At 39.5% G+C, this 21,083-nt stretch overlaps 2 protein-coding genes and 1 long non-coding RNA gene across 3 annotated transcripts in view; all 3 read right to left on the bottom strand.

The window, feature by feature from the left end:
* The window catches only part of LOC113444466 (alpha-2-macroglobulin-like protein 1), a 41,429-nt gene extending 32,094 nt beyond the window's left edge, over positions 1 to 9,335 (bottom strand). The window contains exons 1-3 of the mRNA XM_087927690.1: positions 9,328 to 9,335; positions 9,096 to 9,288; positions 8,890 to 8,964 (exon numbers count right to left, since the gene is read on the bottom strand). Coding sequence (XP_087783816.1) covers positions 8,890 to 8,964; positions 9,096 to 9,288; positions 9,328 to 9,335 — 276 coding nt within the window. The remainder of the gene's footprint in view (positions 1 to 8,889; positions 8,965 to 9,095; positions 9,289 to 9,327) is intronic.
* A 262-nt stretch (positions 9,336 to 9,597) lies between these two features.
* On the bottom strand, positions 9,598 to 10,808 carry LOC148127195 (uncharacterized). Its single transcript, XR_015742054.1, has 3 exons — positions 10,523 to 10,808; positions 9,925 to 10,101; positions 9,598 to 9,634 (listed from the first exon to the last, which is right to left on the bottom strand). It is a non-coding gene; the product is annotated as an uncharacterized LOC148127195 (long non-coding RNA).
* A 215-nt stretch (positions 10,809 to 11,023) lies between these two features.
* LOC113444468 (alpha-2-macroglobulin-like protein 1) lies at positions 11,024 to 20,482 on the bottom strand. Its single transcript, XM_026713244.2, has 4 exons — positions 20,260 to 20,482; positions 19,672 to 19,798; positions 12,610 to 12,731; positions 11,024 to 11,086 (listed from the first exon to the last, which is right to left on the bottom strand). Exons 1-4 carry the CDS (start codon positions 20,437 to 20,439, stop codon positions 11,024 to 11,026), a joined length of 492 nt encoding a protein of 163 aa, XP_026569029.1. The 5' UTR covers positions 20,440 to 20,482.
* Between the last annotated feature and the right edge of the window lie 601 nt (positions 20,483 to 21,083).

Here is a 21,083-nt window from a genome sequence, read left to right as displayed (position 1 = left end):
CCAACTGAGAGAGAAACAACCACAAGAAGAGGATTTGTTTTCAACTGCCTATACTATTAGGAAATGTTTTTCTTGTGGGGCTAGTGGACATATAGCTAGATTATGTAAGAAGGGCAAATGACAGAATACTGGTAATCACCAGAAGGCTAAGAAGAATATTAATTTAGCTATGTCTAGCAATTCAACTGTAAACCATGATTTGTGGGTAGTTGATAGTGGAGCATCGCAGTGCATTACTAGAAATAGAGAGAGGTTTGTAAAGATGTCCGCGAGTAAGCAACATGTATCATTGACAAATGGATGGAAGATGAAAGCATCTGGTGAAGGTACTGCATATTGTTCATGTGTAAATGAGCATTTACCTATGTTATATGTACCTAAACTAAAATTTAATTTGTTATCAGTAAGGACTTTAGTTAATATTGGTTATGTAGTAACCTTTAGGGGAGATAACTGTATAATAGAGAAAGAGGGTAAAAGTGTTACTGCTACTTTAGAGAATGATTTATATGTGATACATGATGACCAGTTGCAGATGGCTAACTCGGTTTATAACAATGTTAAGTCACATGACGAATGTATACATTTACTGCATAGACGTCTGGGGCACATTAATTTAAAAATGCTGAAACAAACTGTTAAATTGTCAGAGGGAGTAAAATTAAAACCCTATAGCAAGTACTTAAACTGTAATGCCTGTAATCAGGAGAAAAGCAAGGTTACTCCTGCAAACAGACTTAATGGGTTTAAGACCAAAGAACCTTTAGCAGTTGTTTTTGCTGACATAATTGGTCCTAAGAAACCCAGTTTGGGAGGTGCCTGCTATGTTTTGAGTATAATGGACCATTACTCACGGTACGATTTCTGCTATCTAATGAAAAACAAAACAGAAACGTTCCAACATTTCTTTAACTGGCTAAGATTTGTTGAAAGGAAAATGAGACATAGGGTAATTACCTTAGTTACAGATAATGGGACTGAGTTTATTAACACTGGATTCCAAACGATGTTGAAATTGGCTGGTGTCAAGCATAAGTGTTCTGCCCCTTACAGGCCGCAACATAACTCGTTTATAGAACGAAGGGGGCAAATGTTACAAGCCATGGCTCGCGTTATGTTATCTGATTCAAGTTTGCCTGAAACACTGTGGGGTGAAGCCATAATGTGTTCCAACCATGTGTTAAACAATGTGGCGAACGCAACAACTGGTGAATTGCCATTCACTTATTGGCATGGCAGAAAACCAAATTTAAGTTATCTACACACATTTGGAGCTCCAGCATGGGTGCATATTCCCTCACAAGTAAGACTGAAAGGGCAACATAGAGCTAGGAAATTATTTTTCATAGGTTACAAGGCCAACCATAGATCGTTTCGATCAGTGGTTCCCAAACTTTTTCAGTCCACCGCCCCTTTGGTGCTACAAACTCATCCTCAGTACCCCCCACCCAGGGGCAGGATTCAAATTTCTGTGGACATGGCCTAATTTGAGGGCGTGGCTTGCTGGTTACATGACTGGATGGGCATGGCTTGCTGGTCACGTGAATGGTGGTGTGGCTTGCTAGTCACATGACTGGTTGGGCGTGATTTGGTGACTGGCAAACCAAATACAAGTGGTCCTCACTTAATGGCCAATTGCTTAGCAAGTGTTCTAATTTATGACTGGCCTCCCCAGAACTACTTGACCTGTTTTTGGAGTTTTGACAGCCATGCACAAACACGTACTTCCTTCCAACCCTGCTGGAGCAGGTCATTAGACTAGAATCGGCAAAGCATCTCTGATTAGATTCTAGTAGTGAATAAAATCTAATCAGAGATGCTTTGCCGATTCTTGCTGATTTGTTTTATTTGTATTTCTTTATTTTATGTTGCTGAATTGCATTGACATGTGTGTCCCTTCTTGTGCACAACCCAGAAGCTTTTGTGATTCTTTGCAGCAAAAATTACCGATCTCTGGCTTTGCTCTACTTTTCAAATATGCTGGCACTATCGCGTTCTAGGTGCCAGCCCCCCATTGAACCCACTGCACTAGAGGGACCTGCCCAAGCAAGTCTGAGCAGAGCGGTGTACCAAATCAATGGGGTGAGCCTGGGAGAGGGAAAGAGAGAGATTGAAAAGAAAGAGAGAGAGAAGGAAGAAAAGAAAGAGAAAAGAGAAAGAAAGAAAAAGGGACAAAGAAAGGGGGGATGGAGGGACTGGAGCGGGGAGGGGGAAAGAGGGAGAGAGAGAGACCTGATGCATCAGATTGAAATGAGGCCTAGTTTAGAGGCCCTTTTCCACATTGAAACATTTTTGCCAGCATCTTTGAAACATCTGCACATTGAAACATCTTTGGCTTCTATTAATTAAAGCTTTTGTGGATGAAACATGGCCAAGACTATCAGGAAGCTCTCACATTTTTTTGAGGCTTTAAACAGGATCCATTGTACCAGACCTCCACCCTAAAAAAATACTTTTCCCCAATGTATTACAATGCTAATTCTGAAGAAGGCAAAACCAAAATGTATTGGTAAATTACAAGGAGAAAACACACAAACACACACACACACACACTCCCTTCTAACCCTGCTGGAGCAGGTGATTGGACTAGCATAGATATCTCATTATCTTTCTCCTCTCTCCCTCCCTCCTTTTTTATTTCTTTTTTTTTCTGTCCCTTCCTTCCAACCCCCCTCTTTCTTTGTCCCTTTTTCTTTCTTTCCCTTTTCTCTTTCTCTTCTTCTCTCTTTCTCTCTGTCTTTTTCCTCTCTCTTTCCCTCTCTCAGGCTCACCCCATTGACTTCATGCTCCGTTCGGACTTGCTTGGGCAGGTGCCTCCTGTGCAAGGGGCTCAATGGGGTGGACCTGCAGGGCCTCACCCTGAACACAGCGGCGGGATGTTTGAAAAGGAGAGCAAAGCCACTCTGGCTTTGCTCTCCTTTCCCAATGCTGCATTTGGGGTGAGGCCCTTCAGGATCACCCCATTGAACTCCTTGCACCACAGCATGCAAGTCAATGGGGTGATCCTGTGGGGCCTCACCTCAAATGCAGCGGAAGCAGGATTTTTTCTCACCCCTGAATTGTATCCTGCCGCTCACCTCCAGCACCCCCCTGCCACCTCTTAGCATCCCCCTGCTGCCCCCTTGCCTCTCAGTGCCCCCCAAGGCATCCCACCCCCCCAGGGGGTGGTATCACCCACTTTGGGAACCACTGGTTTAGTTTCTGGGCTCCAGGCACAGCTAATATTTACTGTAGTGCTAGTGCTAAATTTCTTGAGCACGTTGGGTGGCATAAACTAGAGCAGGAAGCCAACAATGATGTTGTTATCGACATCCAAGTAGTCCCTAACTATGAGTTAGTTAAACCATCAATAGCCATTAAAAAGAAAGAACAGGCACAGGAGGTGGAACAGGAAAGTCTACCAGTAAGAACAGGAGCAGGTGGAACAGGAGAGTCCACCAGTAAGCCCTGAGTTGCCTAGACGTTCAACCCATGTAACACAACCACCAGATAGATATCAGGCTAGTATAGCATGCCAAGTAATTATAGTTCCTACTGACTATAATGAACTGAAACTATCCTGCTAAGGATCAAGCTGCTTGGCAGGAAGGAATGGATAAGGAACTGAAATCCTTACAAAGGTTGGAAGCATATGAAAATGTCAGGTTACCACCAGATAAGCATGTCATAGGGTGTAAGTGGATTTATAAAATTAAGACAGGTGCGGATGAGACTGTTACTCATAAAGCCAGGTTAGTAGCGCAAGGCCAATGACTACGATGAGGTGTTTGCACCTAGTCTGAAGGCTACCACATTACGAGCAGCATTAGTGTGGGCAGCTAAGAATAAATACACAATAAACCATTTAGATGTTGAGATGGCATATCTACATGCACCGTTGCAACATACTTTATATTTAAAGAAGTCTTTGGGGATAAAAACTGATAACAAAACTGATTGCTGGAGATTAAAAAAGTGTCTTTAATGGCTTGAAGCAATCAGGCTATGAATGGAACCGTGCATAGTGAAGGAATTAACAAAGATAGGTTTTGTAGCTGGCATGGCTGATCCATGTTTATTCAAAAAGGAAAGTGATGGTGTAGTTTCATTCTTGCTATTGTTCATTGATGACAGCATTAATCACTAACACTGAGCAAGAAGCTACTGGGATTATTTCACTGTTAGAGAAGAAATTTAAAATCAAACATTTAGGTGAGATTAAACAGTATCTTGGTTTGAAAACAGATAAAACTAAGGGAGGCTACAAAATCTCACAGGCATATAAAATTAACCAGTTACTGAAGAACTTTAAAATGGAACTTTGTAAACTGGCTAAGACACCAATGAGCCAGGAGTTTAGCCACAGTGATGTGTAAAGTCCTGTTTTTGTTAAAGATGTTTATCAATCATTAATTGGTAGTTTATCATATCTTAGTAATTGGTCTAGGCCAGATATAGCATATAGTGTCAACCAATTAGCCAGGTTTAACGCTGAGCCAACTGAAAGGCAGTGGCAAGTTACTAAGCGTGTGTTGAAATATCTTAAACAATTCATTATGCATTATATTTGGAGCCTAAGGATGAACTAAGTTTAACTGCATATGCCGATGCAAGTTTTGCTACAGACATACCTACACATAAATCAACGTCAGGTACTGTAGTGTTATTAGAAAAGGTGTTAATTGGATGGCAGTCTATTTGACAAAAACATCTAAGCTTATCAACAATGAAGGCTGAATTCTCATGTTTGTCTCTATTATGTACGGACTTAGTATGTTATAAACAACTAATGATAGATGTGGGAAGTAATGTAAAGGAACCTATTGTTGTATATGAAGACAACCAATCAGCAATTCAGATGGCTTCCAATCTCACTGTAAAGACAAGATCAAAACACACCTATCTATAATTTCTGAATGTGAGACAATGTGTTCAAAGTAAAATGGTTAAACTGGAGTACTGCATGTCAGAGAATAACATTGCAGATCATTTTATGAAACCCCAAGGCACTGTAAAACATAAGGCTTGCTGTGGGGAATATGGACTTAAACTGTAAAGTTTTATATATTGTCCTACCCAAAGGGGAAAATGTTAGGAATGATAGTCACCTAAAAGTTGAGTTGGCAATATATAAACCAGGATAGTCATTTAATACTGTTGTATCTTTAAGAGAATGCTGTAATTGTGATTGGCTGAGGTTCCTCCAATGGCCATAAGATGGAGCAAGAAACCTGGTTTGTTTCCCTTTTGCCTGATCATCATTCTGCTTGAATTGCTGTGAGTCTTGCAACTGTTCACAAACTCTGTTTATTGAACTTCGTTTATGATACTGGTAAAGAAAAGGACTTATCCCTGGACTGATTGTTTTGAATTCTAACTGCTTTAACTGTGTATGATTTGGACTGTTTGTTGGACTTTGTTTACCCATTTACTGGAAGTAAAACTTACATTTTACTATTCTGTGTATCTGTGTGCTGGTTGTGTGGTATTCATCACCACTCTCACTATGTTTCCCTGAGTGCACTCATTTTCCTAATGGGAAATACCTCAACAGCGACTTGAGATTATGTGTGGACTTTAGGGGCATGAACGGTGTGTGAATAAAAATCATGTACCACCTCCCCCTCAATGAAGGACTTATTAAATCACCTGTCTAAAGGCAAGATATTTATCAAGCTAGATCTGAGAGAAGCCTACTACCAAGTTCGCATAAAGGTGAATGGAAAACTGCTTTCAACTGCCCTCTGGCTAGTTTCTAATTCCGAGTCATGCCTTTTGGACTCCAGTCCCACCCCCCACCCCCCGTGGTATTTATGCAACTAATCAATGAAGTGTTACATCCACACCTGTACAAAAGGGTCCTTGTCTACCTGGTGACATTCTTATATTCAGCAAAACCATAGAAGAACGTCAAATTGGTCAGGCAAGTACTGAAAATTCTTTTAGCCCCCAAGTTATATGTAAAGCTGTCAAAATGACATAACATAAAGAGTCATTGGATTATCTGGGCTACCGAGTCTCTAACCAGTGGATTGAGATGGACCCTGGAAAAGTGAAGGTGGTGCTAGACTGGCAACCCCCCCAAAACACGTAAACAACTTCAAAGCTTCTGGGGTTTTGCAAATTTCTATAGATAATTTATTCCTTTGTTTGCCGAGGTCGTCCTTCCTTTAGTAGAGTTACTCAAAACTGGGCCTTCCCCGACCAAACCAAAACCCAATCAACTTGGACAATGAACTGTCAGAAATCTTTTGAAACATTAAAATACCTATTTGCCGCTGAGCCTATCCTCCAGCATCTGGATCCAACCAAACCATTTATATTGAAAGCTGATGCTAGTGTTGTGGCTGTTGCAGCAATTCTTCTCCAGAAGAACTCTCAAGACCAGCTAATCCTGTGCTTATATGTCCAAAAAGTTGACAGACACAGAGCATAGGTGGGCAGTTTGGGAAAAAAAGGCGTTTGCTGTGCGATGGGCTTTACTATCTTGGAGGCATTTCCTGGAAGGAGTGAAGAAGCCTTTTGAGGTGTAGACTGACCATAAGAACCTTGATGCTCTAAAAACACCTCAGAAGCTATCGCCTAAACAAGTCTGCTGAGCTCAATACTTCAAGAGATTAAACTTTAACATGAAATATATCTCAGGAGAGAAAAACATATTGGTGGATACACTGTTGAGAAAACTCCAATTTGACAGTCACTGGGAGGAGGTAGTGCAAACCATGACATCAGAAGCCCAACCTGCAGGCCAAGTAACCGCCCAAGCCCAAGCCAAACGCAGCCCCAGATGCCTAGAAGACAAACTGACAGCCGAGTTGAAAGCAGCACTTTTAACCGATCCATGGTTTGTTGAACATCAACTCAATTTGACAATGAATGAAGGATTGGCTTGGAAAGGAACAAAGATTTATGTACCCAATATCCTAAGACTGATGGTACTGAAACATAGCCATGACTTGTGGTTGGGGGGACACTTTGGGTTCTTAAAAACCCTACATTTAGACAGAAGACAGTTCTGGTGGCCAAAAATGAAAAGTGATGTCGAGGACTATGTGAAAAGCTACTCAATTTGTGCCATGATGAAACACAGAACTGGAAAAACCCCTGGCCTCCTTCAACAACTAGCTGAACCAACAAAACAGTGGGAAGAAATTGTGATGGACTTTATCGTAGAGTTACCAGAGAGTGGAGGAAGTACTGTGATTTGGACTGTTATCGACTTATTCTCTAAGCAAGCCCACTTTATAGCATGTAACAGACTACCTTCAGCTAAGAAACTTGCAAAACTATTAGTGAAGCATATTGATAGGCTCCACAGAGTACCTCATAGGATTTTTGAAGTCCATTGGGTCATCCCAAGGGCTTTCCTCAGCGTTCCATCCTGTGTGCAATGGTGCCGCAGAAAGAGCGAACACCATGGTGAAACAATACATTAGATGCTATGTAAATTATCAACAGGAGAACTGGGAAGAACTATTACCATTTGTAGAAGTTGCTTACAATAATGCAGTATACAGCAGCATACTCTTGACTCCATTCCAAATCCACTCTGGCATGGATTTTGTCTCTATGCCAGAATTATGTAGGGAATCCCCAACATCCATGTCTTTTAACAGAATGGATGGAATCATTAAAGAAAGGTTTGGAGGATATGAAAAAAGCTTTAGCTGAAGCTGCTGAGAAATATAAAAAACAGGCAGACAAACATAGATCCCTCCAACCACCATTTAAAGTAGGGGACAAAGTGTTTTTGTCAACTAAATATCTCAAGTTGAAACTTCCTAGTAGAAAGTTGGGCCCTGAATTCTTGGGTGTATTCCCTATATCTAAGATAATCAATCCAGTGTCAATCCAATTAAGTCTCCCTCAGCTGTTGGGAAAAGTACGCCCAGTGTTCCACAGTAGTTTGTTGAAGCCTGCTGTAGGGTCAAGTCTAAGGCCAATACCAGCAGCACCCCCCAAACCTCTGATTATACAGGGTGAGACACATTATGAAATAAAGAAAATCCTCAATTCTAGATTACACTGAGGACGATTAAAATATTTGGTGCTATGGAAAGGCTACCCTTTGTCAGAAGCTACTTGGGTGAAAAGTTGGGATATACATGCAGATAGATTGGTTAACTAATTCTATGAAAAATTCCCTGACAAGCCAAAGGGTCCCCTTGGAGGGGGGGAGGGGGGTTAAGGGCATTGTGTTCACCCCCGTTTGTGTTTTTCCCTTCCTACTGGATCCCATTCCCACCCCACCAGTCATCATGTTAGCGAGGCCAGTGTCAGCCCTGGCCAGGTCAGGCCAATATTTTGGGGTGGAGAACAGGTCATGCTCCTCCCTGAGCGACCAAGGCACGCCCAGCACCAAGAAGGGCCAGAAGCAGCACCCACAAGATCTATCAAGAGATGAGGCACTGGAGAATCAGCCTCGGACGCTTCTCCATCCCCCGCTGTCACCCTTACCTTCTCAGGCCAGGCAAGGAGTGACGGGAGGGGAGGAGAGAGGAGGGGAGGGGAAAGGGGCAGGGCCAGCCCATGGTGGGATCAGTCAGTTTTTCAAACTGCAGAAGAAGTTTACCAGTTCAGCAGGGAGCCACATCAGAGGGGTCAAAGTGCCACATGTGGCTCCAGAGTCACATGTTGCCAACCCCGGCTTATACAAATACCCTATTCTCTGTGATCTACATAGAGCTACTATGTTTGAGCAGAAAACCCGTCCAGTCAGGACTTGAGTTCTTCTTACCTCAGACCTGTTTTTGCACCTCCAAAAGTCCATAAATAGTTTCTTGCAATTCCTCTTTCCCTGCCTGAAAAACCTGGAGGCAGATGGTACATTGGGGCCACCCCAAAATTCTCAGGACTTTCCTAGGGATGTCCTAGAGATCTGCATGAAAATTAAAGTCTCCAAAAACTTACATTCTTCTCTAGGTGCAGCTCCAGCAAAGAAGCAGTGATATAAGCTGTTAGAGAGAGGTCATCATCCACACCACCCTGTGGACATAGAGAAGAAGCCAGCAAGAGAAGTCACAAGGGCCCTTTTCCTGACACCTTGATTCACATGATTCACCTTTTTTCACAGAGGTATATTTCTACACTACTGCCTCAGATCACATGGTTCCTACCTTCAGGGCATTGTTAAAGAGCCTCCCCACACTTTCAAAGCAGCCACTGGAAAGTTGATGTTTCCTCAACCAGTCCACAGCATTCTGAATATGCCTTTCATCCACATAGATGTAGCACTTTGCCTGGCCAAAAGCCTTGGCCACAAATGCAGTCAGCCTGGGCAGCAGAAAAGAGAGAGGTGGGGAGAGAATACTGAAGAAGTAGCAGCACCTTCAACTTCTCCATAGTCACCTGCTCATGATCTTGCAGCTGCCATCTGGTCACCTGAGAGTTATGACAAATAGCCAGAGAAAAGTAGATGAATGATAGTAGATGGATGAAAGGGCAGGCCCAGAAAGTGTCCTCCTAATAATATTGGGCGGGCGGGGGGGGGGGAGATCGTGCTGCTTCTGTTTGAGGAAGGCATAGTAGCCTGCTGGCAACTCCAAAAGTATTTCCTCCTGTCATTTGGTGAATTTATGGGAGAGAACATTCTGAGAAAAATGGCTGTTCTGCTCAAGTCCATCATCATGTTTATAAAGCAGCTGCCGCTGATATCCTGCAGAATAAGGAAGAAAGAATGCTCTCAGGTCTATCTTGATCCTATGTGACTCTGCTGGCGCTCTTCAATTTCAATCCAAAAGCATCATCTTCAGACATAAAAATAACTTCCCAGATGTAAAAATGCAGAAAGCATTTAACATTCACTAAAAATGACTGGTATAAGGAGGGATGGTCATGGGATGGCAGGTTAGGTCCTGACTTAATCTGGTCCCTGGATGCCACCTGGTACTTGCAAAGCCTGGCCTCCCCAGAAGACCTTCCAAATAAGAGACAGACCCAACTCACCACTCTTCATGTGCTCTATTGCCTGATTCCTTAATTCTGGAGTCACCTGATTGGTTTCTTCCAAGTATTGGAGTACAACGATGTTGGGAACAAACTTGACCATATTCTGCTCACCACAGCCAAAGGGCATCTGAAGCAGTTGGTCTATATTTTCTAGCGCAGCTCCCATAATGTCTCCTGAATATAACAAAATAGAAGGAGCAAATATGAAAGATCTGCCTTCCTTCAAATCCAGAAAACTTTTCTCTTCCTCCTAGAGATTGAAACACTACATTCAGGAAAGTTCTTGCAAACTGAATTGTAAAACAATTGGCCAGGCAGGCATGGGCCCAATACATGACATCATGGAGCACTTGCTGAGATGCTATTCCTCAGTAAGCCAGCCCATGGCAGATGCATGGCTAGGATGCTTTTAAAACCTGTCTTTGTCTGGCAATCAAGGCTGCCCAACTTTCACCTGCATAGGAGAGTACAATGCACATGCAGCATTCCGTTTTCAATGCTCCTCCTTTCAAATATCTACAAAACATGTGATGGTCAAGCACTAAGCCTGCTGCCATGTCTGCTCTCTCTTTGCAAAAGAAGACATCTTTCTCACCAATGACAGATACAATGGCCCGCCCAGAATCCTGCACAACTGCTTCTGGCATTGTTAGGAAAACTTCTTCAGATGCTGGTTCTCCTGGAGGGAGTACATGTGTGAATAAAAATGCAGAATTAGAATAGCTACAAAAATGTAGTTGTGATAAATTTCACTGCATACAACATTTTGCAAGCACTCAGAACATTTCTTTTCTATCAAACAAGTGGTTGGTTGTGCAGGACAGAATCATCTCATTTTTCCAATAGGAACCTGAGCATGAGAGGTAGCACTTATAGCTGGCCTGCATAAAGACCGGAGCAGGAAGAACACACATTTCTGAAGTTCTCCCAGCTAAAGAACACACTGCCTTTCCCCGTAGCTCCTTCCAGCTGTCCTATATCAGGTAGACATATCATTGTGTTGCCTTCTTATAGAAGAGCTGGTTCTCGGAGAAACAGGCTGATCTTCTCTGTGGACTCACCACAAATACAGTAACACTAAACAAGAGATGTAACACTAAACAAGAGATGAAGAGCATAGGAAAGTGTTCTGGGCTTTTTCTTCAAGGACACCTTCTGGCTGTGGAAAGAAAAACGAATTATGGGTTATTTGATGGTGTGTTTTTGGAGAACTTTCTTAATGCCAAGCCTGTGACTGGGCAACGAAGAGCAGCCATGAACCTGGATGTAGCCTTGAAAACACTGCAAGATTCAAAAGTATTGACACTGAAGAAAATAATCCCAGTATCACCCATTTTTACAAAATCATTTCTGGGTTTACAGGAGAAAGAGAAGAAGAATCTGGAGTGAAGTCAAGAGGAAGAGCCTAGAGCAGACCTGGGCAATTTACAGCTTCAGGCCACATCTGTAAATAAGTGTATCTCAGGGAGTGGGAGAAAACCCCTAGGTTGGTTCAGCTCTGTAGAATCGCCGTGTGCTCTATCAGTTAGCTGGTGGCCATGGGAGGACAAGAAGAGAAAATACTTTTCTTCATCTGTGCAGTGCTCACCCCTCACCTGGAGCAGCCTGTCTTAGGCCCGGTACTCTTCAATATCTTCATAAACAACTTAGATGAGGGAATAGAAGAGGAATGCACTCATTTTCCACCTTTAATCCCATTGTTGGTATGTTAAAATCTTAAGATGGCAAATCTTCATAAAAGACTTAGATGAGGAAATAGAAGGGGAACTTACCAAATTTGCAGATGATACTAAGCTGGAAGGAATAGCTAATGCCTAAAAGATAGTCTCATGATCCAGATGGATCTTGACAGACTTGAACACTGGGCCCTATCTAACAAAATGAAATTCAATGTAGAGAAAAGTGAAGTCCTACACTTGGGCAAGAAAAACCAAAAGTACACATATAGACTGGGTGAAACCAGGCTTAATAACAGTAACTATGAGAGGGAACTTGGAGTCTTAGTGGACAACCAGCTAAATATGAGCCAGCAGTGTGCAGCGGCAGCCAAAAAAGTCAATGCAATCATATGTTTGATAATGGATGGAAACTGAACAAGGAGAGATTTAACCTGGAAATAAGGATACATTTTCTGACAGTGAGAACAATCAGCCAATGGAACAGTTTGCCTTTGGAAGTTGTGAGAGCTTCATCATTTGAGACTTTCAAGAAGAGATTGGACTGTCATCTGTCAGAAATGGTGTAGGGTCTCCTGCTTGGCTGAGGGGGAGGTTGGACTAGATGACCTACAAGGTCCCTTCCAACTCTGTTAATCTGAATAACGTGAGGGGACCTCGGCTTGGCCACCCACCATCACCTCAGTTGAAGCAGAACTTTGTGGGTGAATGGGTAGACCATAGTCTGGAGCTATTGGTTTGGCCCTCCACAACAGTCCCAAGTTAATTGCCCATCCTGGCCAAGAGTCTTTACATAGCCACAAAATGATTTAAGTCTAACCTTTCTTGAATTCTGCTGACTCTTAACTTACACAAAGATAATGCTAAGCGTTAAGTTGATTACTGAGCATAGGCGTGTTAGTAATGAATAAGTTTAATTGGAACTTCACGTATGGTTCTCATCTTTTATCCCCTTTGTGATATTGATTGGTGCTTGAACTAGAGTTTGATTGATGTCTTCACTGACCTTGACAAGTAAAGATTTGATAACTGTGTCTGACTGGCCATGCGTGGGAGTGACAGAGATCTTGTTGCCACACAATGCTTGGGTCTCCTCAGCCTCACTTCTTACTGAGATGTTCACATGCCCTACAAGAAGACAAAAGCAATACAGAACAACTAGTTCCAGACTTTCAGACATCAGTTTAGTGTGAACAACAATGGCTGCTTCCTTTTTGTCCAAAACCCATTCTACAATTTACTACCACCATTAATAGATACTGCAAATACAATGCCAAGGTCACCTCTGCATCTGCCCATCAATGGAGTTGGATACAGATCTGAGTGCAAAGGGGCTGAATGACTCTTTTTTAAAAAAAAAACAATTTTATTGATTTTTAAAACAAACAAAACATAAAAGCATCAGTTCTCTTCCATACATATATACAAACAGTGTGTCGGTTGGTTCATCAGTTTTGTGCATTCATTTCGTAGTCTCAATTATAGTTACATTACATAATAACTCATATTATCAATCTAAACCTATGTATCCTAGTATCACTATTAGAAAATTATTTGACTATAATTTTATTCATACTTTATGAGATAACTATAATTTAGGTAGTTTATTCTATAGCAAATCATATAATCATACCAAATCTATCCTAGAAACACTTTATAAATATGATAACAAAAGAAAAAGAAAAAGCAAAGATATTCCTTATTATCTAACATTCTAAATATTCTATTTTATCATCCAACCATTGATAGAAAAGGTCCCAAATTTTATAGAATTGTTTATCCTCTTGCTCTCTAATTTCAAATGTCAATCTACTCATCTCAGCACATTCCAATATTTTCTTAATAATTTCTTCCTGCAATGGAATTTTCTCATTTTTCCAATTTTTTGCAAATACAATCCTAGCCGCTGTTAATACATTTACAATCAGATATTTCAAGTCTTTACTGTATGTATCTGGTAAGATTCCCAATAAAAAAAAACTCCGGTTTCAAATCTAAGTGTTTCTTTGTCATTTTTTCCAACCATATGCGGATTTTAGTCCAATATTTTCTAGCATCCTCACAGGTCCACTACATATGGCAGTATGAGCCAGGTATCTGATGACATTTCCAGCATTTTTCAGATTTATTCTTGAACATTCTTGCTGTCCTTGTCGGGGGAAAATGCCACCTGTAAAACATCTTATACAGATTTTCTTTATAAGCTGTTGACATTGTCATTTTATAATTTTGCAACCATAGTTTTTGCCATTTCTCTAAATCAATCCCATATCCAAAATTCTTCCCCCAAACAATCATAGTTTCTTTAACTTGTTCTTCCTCTAGCTTAATTCCCAGTAAATAACCATATAATTTTTTAATCACCTTTTCATCAGTACCTGTCAAAATCTTATCTAAATCCGTCTGTTTATCATAAAATCCCTCTGTTTTAGAATCTTCATCACAACTTGAGTGTATTTGCACATATGAAAACCAATTCATCTTTATACCTTGTTCCTCTAGATTTTGTATCAATTTAAGTTCACCCTTTTCATCCAATAGTTCCCCATATCTAACTGTTCGTTCCTTCTTATAAATTATAGGATAAAAAAATGCTTCAATAGTCGATAACCAAACTGGAATTTTCAAATAACATTGTCTTTTTATCTTCTCCCAGTTTAACCACAAAGACTCCTGTATATAATGTCTTCTAAAGTAACCCTGTGTTTTAGTTCCCTTATACCATAAAAAGGCGTGCCAACCCAACAGCAAATCATGACCTTCTAGTGTCAACAATCTAGGCTTTCTTAGTGTTATCCATTCCTTGACCCACATCAAATTTGCAGCTTGATAGTACAACTCCCAATTAGGCAGGCCAAAACCTCCTCTAATTCTAGCATCTTGCAAAAGCTTTAGCTTTATTCTCGCTTTCTTACCTTGCCATATATACTTCAGCACAATTTTATTTAAGTCTTCAAAATAGTCTTTTCTGAGCCTAATTGGTATTGTTTGAAACAAATATAAGATTCTGGGTAAAATATTCATCTTGATTGTTGAAATTCTCCCTATTAATGACAATTGTAAGTTTTCCCATTTTTTCAAATCTAAGGCTATCTGTTGTTTAAGTTTAACATAATTATTCTCTTTTAATGTACTACATCTTGATGTCAAGTATATCCCCAAATACTTGATCTTGTTCATGACTTGGATTTTCGACAGGTCTGCCAGTTCTTCTCTTTGTCTTAGTAGCATGTTCTTTGTCAAAATCTTTGTTTTATCTTTATTTATTTTCAGACCAGCCACCTCGCCATATGTCTCTATCTTTTCCAATAGCTTTGGAGCTGTTTCTAAAGGGTCTTCCAAAAAAAAGGCTAAGTCATCCGCAAAGGCTTGCAATTTGAATTCTTCCTTTTTAATTTTCATTCCTTTTATGCTTTTATCATCTATAATATTTCTATTCAACACTTCCAAGGTCAATACAAATAGCAAGGGAGAAAGGGGACATCCTTGTCTTGTGCCTTTTCTTATATTAATAAAGTCTGTAAGTTCTCCCTCCATCATTACCTTTGCCGTTTGTTTATGATATGTGTCTTCTATTGCTTGAATAAATTTTCTGGCAAAACCCATCTGTTCCAGTAGTAGTAACATAAATCTCCAGTTCACATTATCAAATGCCTTTTGAGCATCTAGGAATATCAAAGCCATTTGCTTTTCAGGATGTGCCTCATAGTATTCCAAAGTATCCAGGATTACTCTCATATTGTCTCTAATTTGTCTCTTTGGCAGAAATCCATTTTGGTCTGGATGAATGAAATTATTTAAATATTTTTTAAGTCTTTCTGCTAAAATTGAAGCAAAGATTTTATAGTCTGCATTTAATAAAGAAATAGGTCTATAGTTCTTAATTTGCAGTGGATCAGCCTCTTCTTTTAGAATAAGTGTAATATAAGCCTCTGACCATGTTTTAGGTATCATCTTCTTTGACATAGCTTCATTCATGACTTCTAACAATGGAATGCTCAGTGATTCTTGTAATGTTTTATAAAATTCTGCTGGAAGCCCATCTGGACCTGGTGTTTTCCCATTATTTTGTTTCTTAAGTGCTTCAGTTAATTCCATCATTGTTATATTACTTTCTAGCATTTCTTCAGTCTCTTTAGATATCTTGGGTAGGTTAGCATTCTGTAAATACTGTTTGACTTTTTCTTCATCAATATTCTCTTGCTTGTATAGTTGCCCATAGAAGTCTCGAATAATTTCCTTTTTCTCCTTATTACCATGACAAACTTGGCCTTGGTCATCTATTAACTGCAATATTTTCCTTGATTCTTTCTCCTTTCTCAATTTATATGCTAGCCATCTACCTGGTTTATTTGCATCTTCAAAATAATTCTGTTTAGCATTTCTAATTTTCTGTGCCAGTTCTTCTTTCTCTATTAAACCCTTTTTATGTTTAGTTATGTCCAATTTCAATTTGATATCTTTTTTTCTGTGGCATTTTCTGTAATTCTTTTTCAAGTCTTTTATACTTGTCTTCCAAGGCTTTAGTGGCTTGCCTTTTCCTGATATTCTTTTTTCTTATGTAATCTATTATCAAACCTCTGGCATATGCCTTCATTGTATCCCAAACATTCTGTATTGAAGTATCTTCTTTTTTATTTTCTCTAAAGAAAAAAGCCAATTCTTTCTCAATCCATTGCATAAAATATTTTTCCTTTAAGATAGTATTATTTAGCGTCCATCTCGATCTTTTTTTTTTGTCCCTTCCATTTAATTGTCATTGGGTTATGGTCTGCCCAAGTACTTGTTTCAATGTTTGTTTCTTGAATATTAGGTATTAATTCTGTTGAGATCCAAATCATATCTAATCTGGACCATGATAAATGTCTATTTGAATAGAAAGTGTATTGTTTAGTTTTAGCATTTCTTTCTCTCCATATATCCTTTAAGGTTAATTCGTCTGTCATTTTAAAAAAGGATTTAGGGAGAATCTTTCTATTTTGCTTTGTTATTGTTGCTATATAGTCCAGTTTATTATCCACAATTCCATTAAAGTCTCCCATCATAATTATATTGGCATAGTCCAGTCCAGTTATTTTCATGTGTAGTTTTTTATAGAATTCTTCTTGTTTATCATTCGGAGCATAAATTGCAATCAAGAGTATTTTATATTGTTGTCCATTATTTCCACCATTAATACTCTTCCATCTTCATCAGTATAAATCAATTTTGCTGGGGTAGCCTCTTTGATGTATAAAACCACTCCTCTTTTCTTACACTGAGTCAAAGAAGAAAATATTTTCCCTAATTTTGGCTGTACTAACAATTGTTCATGTTGTTTTTTAATGTGTACTTCTTGTAAACAAATTATATCAAACTTTAATTTCTCTAATTTATGAAAAAATTTCCTTTTTTTAAGGGCTGAATTAAGTCCATTCATTGTAATCAGTTTTTTCTCTTCCATGATTATATTTTGTGGTTAGGTTTGACAGCTCTCATAGATCTTGGTTCACGTTATTCTTTGATATCCACCTGTCCACCTACTGCGCCTTCTTCTTTTTCAGTCCCCATTTGTTCCTCTTGGAATTCAATTGATGAGACCTCTTTCTCTGCCTCTTCCTCTCTCCTTCCGAAAAATTCTGCATAGAAAAGTTCTGCTTTCTCAATTGAATCAATTCTATGTCTCTGTTCTTGCCATGTAAACATTAGTCCTTCTGGGATCAGCCATCTATAATTCACCTCCTTTTTCAATAGCATTTTGGTCAAGAATCGATATTCTCTTCTCATCTCTCTCACTCTTCTGGGTATTTGTTTTAAAACCACGATCTCTTTGCCTTTGTATTTCAACGTCTTCTCTCTTACCGCTTGTAATATTTGTGTTTTGATGGATTTTTTGGTAAATCTGATGTGAACTTCTCTTGGTAAGTTGTTTCTCATCGCATATCTTGTGAAAACTCGGTATACCTCATCTACTCCATCCATCATCTTTTCCTCTGTTATTTCCAAAGCATCAGCCAAAATTTCTATCATTGTTGCAGCCAAATTTTGTCCTTTTTCTTCCTCTATATTTTGAAATCTGAGATAAAATTCTGACCTCTCCATCTCCCACTTCAGCATCCCACTTTTGTCTTGCTCAACCACTGTTAGTCTGCTGTCAATATTTCCAATCTTCTCCTCTCTTTGTTTACCTTCTTCTTCGATTTTTTGGAATCTTTCATCATACTTCACCATCATTTGTTGAATATTTTCCACTTTTTCATCAGTCTTCTCTATTCTTTGTTCAATAGTATCTGATTTTATCTTGAGATCTTGGATTCCTTGAATAATTATCTGTAAAGTCACTTTTTCTTGTTCTTTATCTTGCTTTAACATTGTCTGGATTAAACGTTGTCCTCCAGATGGTGGGGAGGCCAAATTAGAGGTAGAGACGACAGAAGGTATAAGTTTCCTACCCATTTTAAATGATTCAAGACCTTCAAATTCTTTTTAGGCTTTAATCCAGTTGGTAAGGTAGCCAATTATAATCCAGAATGGAAAAGCCAATAGTAAAAAGCCCGATGGTAAAAAGGAAAAAAGAAAAAGAGAAAAAGAGAATTCTTCAGGTTCTTCTGGACCCTAATCCAATTATGAAATAATCCACAATAAAAGATAAAAATAAAAAGAAGAAAAAAGCCCAATGATAATAAAAAATAAAAAAGAACAAAAGAAAAGAAAAGTTTCTTCAGGTTCTTCACACCTTAATCCAGTTAAGAAATCTCAATAGTAGTAAAAAAAGCCAAAATAATCCAACAGCATAGATGGAAAAAGCAAAGATCCCAGTGGAAAAGGGGAAAAAAAGGAAAGGAGAAAAATTCTGAGGCTTTCCCTTTAAAATAAAAAGCAAACATAGAAATATTGCTAAAATTAGAGTTTACAGAAAAGCTGGTAAGGAGGGGTAACACAACTGAAAGAAAATAAGAAAACACACTGCACTTTATTTAATTGTCCAAGGCTCTTATTATGACTCTCTTCTCCACAAGCTTCAAAGCCAAGCCTCAAGTGCTAAGTTGTTGATAGAAATCCAGAAGAACACCTGTAATAATATTCTGCCGCACTCTTCCCTCTATCTTATCAAGTTGAAATGTCCTTGAGAAGGAGTCTTTCACAGTTCTCTCCACTTCAAATAAAATATTTTCAAGCCTCTAGTTGGCAGTGTTACAAAATTTCTTAATTCTCACTTTCCCCCTCCTCCCAGAAAAACGTAATTTAGGTTAAAAAAAAAAGAGAAAATATATACATGTATATATATATTAAAAAATGTAACCAAAGGGAGCCTCTAGTCTAAAAAAAAATTAAGAAATCAAGAAGGAGAATAAAAAAGTAAATGTATATAAAAAATATAATTCAATCCGGTTAACTGTTAAGTAGCAATAAAGTCCAGAAAAAAAACAGTAAGGGAAAAAAACCCAAGCCTCACTTTGACGTCTCCCTTTAAAAATCGCCGCTTATTCCATTTTGTCAAAAAATCTCACAGATTTCTTCTTATATTCAGAGTGTCCTTTCAAGTCTCAGAATATTAATTTTAAAAAAAGGATTCTCAGCCAGCCAACACACTTTCTCTTTCAGCCTCTTCCTTTCCGGAGCTGTCCCGACTTCAGCAGCATTGGGGCTGCCTCTCCGCCGCCGGCAAAAAGGACTTCTCCTGGATCAACCAGGGACTTTGTGGTGTCCCTGGGATCCACAGGATGTGCCCTTCACTATCACCATCCCTACGGGACGGTTTAGGTCCGTTTGGACCAGCCAGGGGCGAAGATATCGGCTGCAATCTTAGAGCTCGATTGCAGACCGTACCGTCGTGATGCCAGCTCCTCCCCTCTCTCCAGAGGGGCTGAATGACTCTTGAACAGACAGAGGTATGGGCTATGTTCATGAATCTGTCCTCAGTCCTGGTTCCACTTCAACATTAACAGATGTTTCAACGTGACAAAATGTTAGTTAGAAAGTTAGAAAGCTGACCCCACCCACCTGTCCCACCAAAGTTTCACTGTAACTTCTGCTGAGTGCTCCTGATCTTAAGAACTAAAAGGATGCCAATTCAACACAGTCTTACCCAGCTGGGTAGCTGTCACATTCCAGGAGAAAACCTTGGCTTCCTCAGCACACAAGCAGGTGGTGAACGGGCAGTCAGGACAGGGTTTCACCTCCACTTCCTCAGAGTCTAGCAGGGTTGTTCTCACCTGAATGAGACACGAAGGATGAGACACAAGATGAACTATGCATCTGGGCCTAGCGAAGGGCAACTATTCAGGGGAAGGCACAATGTGGGCACATGAAGGAATACCAGCTGACCAGTGAGAGTGATAGTGCCTGTCCTGCTGAGCTTACATATGCAGGATGGAATAATATGGTTATGTCCAGTAGAACTTCCAGAAAACTACTTTTTGCCAGCTCAAATTGGCAGGAACTCTGGAGAATTTTGCTTTGCAATCCTCTGAAAGTACTTCATCAACTTCATCCCCCACCCCCCCAGTGGTTTGTGGGGAAGAAATTGGGGCTACTAAGAATGTATCCTCTGTCAGACATAGAAAGGAATACAATGCTTCTGTTTGCAGTCTTGGTCTCCATGTCTCAAGCTCACTGTGAATTTCCTCCTCCTAAATTTCGTAAGATTTCTGACTTGTCCTAAATGGGCTCTCACCTGGATACAGTCCTTGAGGAAGTTAAAGACTGTGACCTTTATCCGGAAAGTCTCTCCACGAATCACAGAATATGGCAGAGTCAGATCAGTGAAGAAGGGCTGGAAAACCCTGATTGTGGTTAATTGAGACAGGCCAAAGCCTATGTCTGCCAGACAGAATGCATTTGCGTTCCACTCCATGATTGTGTCCGGAACAGTGACTGAGTGAACTGCTTTCCCTTCCTCGCTGCAAAACAGGAAGATAATTTTAGTGACCAGGTCACACCAGAGCAGGAGGCTCTGTACGCAAAATCAGCTCCAATTGAATCAGAATATAACAGCAGTGGGTCAGATGGACCATGCAAGAAACATAATTTATACTGTCTCTATTTAAAAAAAAATTAAAAAATTAAAATGTAAAGCGCTTACTTATATTATTGTTAATAGGCACAAACAAGGAAAAGAAAATAACCACAGTTATTATATTCCATTCAGAGAGTATCATTCTTCCTAATTATTAAATAGAAGTTCTGACCCGGTGAAAGAACATTTTCATCTGTAGTTTTGCTGTATTGAAATAGTACTATTTTTAACATTAAATAATTATTGTCTTGCTATTAATAAATATATGCATTAAATATAATGATAAATTCAATTTTTAAATTCCAAAAATCCCATTACAATCAAAAATTGAGGATTATTAGTAATTAAAGAGAAACTGGGAGATTATGAGTTCTACCTGAGGCTTGAAACCAACTGGATGTCCATGGCAAGGGTGGGATTCAAATTTTTAAACAACTGGTTCTGTGGGCATGGCTTAGTTGGTGGTCATGGCTTAGTTGGCA

This window comes from Pseudonaja textilis, chromosome 2 (assembly GCF_049901715.1).
Source record: "Pseudonaja textilis isolate UNSWEBS1 chromosome 2, rPseTex1.2, whole genome shotgun sequence".
NCBI classification, from domain to species: domain Eukaryota; kingdom Metazoa; phylum Chordata; class Lepidosauria; order Squamata; family Elapidae; genus Pseudonaja; species Pseudonaja textilis.
The sequence above is the reverse complement of the archived record's forward strand: the minus strand, read 5'-3'. Positions and strand labels throughout refer to the sequence as shown.

Excerpts from the sequence above, each read along its gene's own strand:
- LOC113444468 (XM_026713244.2), bottom strand. The coding sequence starts at position 20,439 with ATGGAGTGGAACGCAAATGCATTCTGTCTGGCAGACATAGGCTTTGGC. Across the intron at positions 19,799-20,259 it reads TCCTCAAGGACTGTATCCAG|GTGAGAACAACCCTGCTAGA; the intron begins GTGAGAGCCCAT and ends TGTCTCATTCAG. Across the intron at positions 12,732-19,671 it reads TGTGACAGCTACCCAGCTGG|GGCATGTGAACATCTCAGTA; the intron begins GTAAGACTGTGT and ends GTCTTCTTGTAG.